This window comes from Belonocnema kinseyi, chromosome 3, assembly GCF_010883055.1.
Source record: "Belonocnema kinseyi isolate 2016_QV_RU_SX_M_011 chromosome 3, B_treatae_v1, whole genome shotgun sequence".
NCBI lineage: Eukaryota > Metazoa > Arthropoda > Insecta > Hymenoptera > Cynipidae > Belonocnema > Belonocnema kinseyi.
In genome coordinates, this window is record NC_046659.1 from 16,952,216 (window position 1) to 16,954,166 (window position 1,951).

At 34.0% G+C, this 1,951-nt stretch overlaps 1 protein-coding gene across 3 annotated transcripts in view; it reads right to left on the minus strand.

Annotated features, from left to right (window-relative positions):
- LOC117169313 overlaps positions 1-1,951 on the minus strand; it is a 76,606-nt gene that overhangs the window by 50,765 nt on the left and 23,890 nt on the right. The window contains exon 2 of one of the 3 annotated variants that reach the window (XM_033355632.1): positions 690-918. The exons of the other annotated variants lie outside the window; for them this stretch is intronic. Coding sequence (XP_033211523.1) covers positions 690-724 — 35 coding nt within the window. The 5' untranslated portion in view covers positions 725-918. The remainder of the gene's footprint in view (positions 1-689; positions 919-1,951) is intronic. 3 annotated transcript variants of the gene reach the window in all.

Here is a 1,951-nt window from a genome sequence, read left to right on the forward strand (position 1 = left end):
TATAATAATAATTATGAATGGAAAGGATTATGTTCTTATGAAAACGCATACGCTTATGCATATTTATTATTATTCATTATGCTAAAGTTAATTGTCTAAACATCGCAGTACTGACTGCGCGATTTGCTTGACTTTTCAATACATCGCCAAAATACAACGATTTCTCATCAAAAAATACTCGCCCGCAGCTCATAAAAGACACCTAGATATCAATCGATTTTTAGTGTTATGATTTTAGCTGTCACGATTTTCGTTGTCAAGTTTTTGGCTCTGATCACAATAGAATCTGAAGTATATAAACCCAGGCTTAAAATAAGAAATCCGTCTACACACAAATTTCATATTGGGCGTCAGCCCTGCTCAAAAGTACATCGGAAAGTAAGTCGAACTACAGTCTGCAAATAGGACGGAAGCTCTTCCTTAGAGTAAATCAAAAGAATTCTCAAATAAAAATATTATATTACCAAATAAACTCCGATTATTTGGAAAATATTTCCAAGTGGTCGCAATACCATTTTCAAAGCTAAAATATAGAATCTGTGTTGTGCTTTGGAAATTCAATCGAACAGAAGTTTATTAGAATTTCACTTCACTTTTAAAAAAAGTGAAACTTAACCCAGAAAATCCTTTTGTCAATTCTATTGTCAACCATCATTACCCCTTAGTACCAGCCGGAGAGCCGAGCTTACCTGAGAAGATACAAACATCCTTTGACATTCCTCATTATCAACAATCGCTACGGTAAATTACCAGAAGGACAGTCAACCTCACATGTAAACCAATAACCACATAACCAGTATCTATATCTTTCCCAGACAAAGAAAGGAAAAACTAAACTAGTTGGAAAACCCGGTTTTGTCCTGGAATCTTGAAGTAGTCGAGTGAACTCCAAATCACTTACTCGCCCAGTTTCAATAGCTGAAAATTAGATTATAAAACTGGTAAGTTTCAATCAATGAGTTAAGAACTCATAATATTTCAACATTTCTTGAAACTAATCACAAAATTCTTCCTTTATTTTAAGGTGGAGATCTGGAATGAAGAGTTTCTGCTAACTGAGAGTTTCCAGTACACACAACATTTGAAAGCAGATCCAGCAAAGTAAAATAAAATAAATAAGATAATCCTTTTAAAAAAATTCAAATCAGCTAAATTTATTTAAATTTGTAATTAAGCTCTTTGGGAATTTTAGTGTCAAGGAGGTCTCTGAATTTTGGGATCCTCGAAAATATCCAGTTTTATTTTTTTGGCTTCAAACCTTAACGTTGAAAATTAACCCTTTCTTACCACATAGATATGACACTGTCAAAAAATAATCTTTTTGCGAATTTTATAAAGATTATTTTTTGGCAGTCATATCTACGTGGTACAAAGGGGTTAGTTTTTGACGTTAAGGTTTGGAGCCCTAACATCAAAGTAGGTATTTTCAAGGAGCCCAAATAAAAAAGTACGTCAGGTTTTATACGTCACAGGGATGCTTTCCCGCCCTCATGAGACGTCGGAAGGGAGTAGTGGATTGACCAACAATATTTCTGTGATCAATTACAGGGGTAACCCCCGCCCCCCAAGAGAGGTTGGAAAGGGGTAAGAATGTGACATACATTATTTCCATGATTATTACAAGCAATTATAAAAAAGTAGATTGTGTGCCAAAGTGGCAGATTACCGAGTAAAGCCATTGTTGAACGTTTGACTTTCGTTTCTGATACGGACGAATTTTATAAATGTATGGAAAGTTTCATAAATTACCATAATTTCTAAAATTGATGGAAATTTATCATTATTGTAGAAATTATTCATTTATTGTTGGAAAACTTATGAAATTTGTTGGAATTTATTAAAGCGGAAATTCATGAAGCTTCTGGAAATTTATGAAAGGGATAGTTCACAAAATACGTGATACTCCTAGGGGTGGGTTGGAAGTGTTCACGTAAATATCACGGTTTATCAC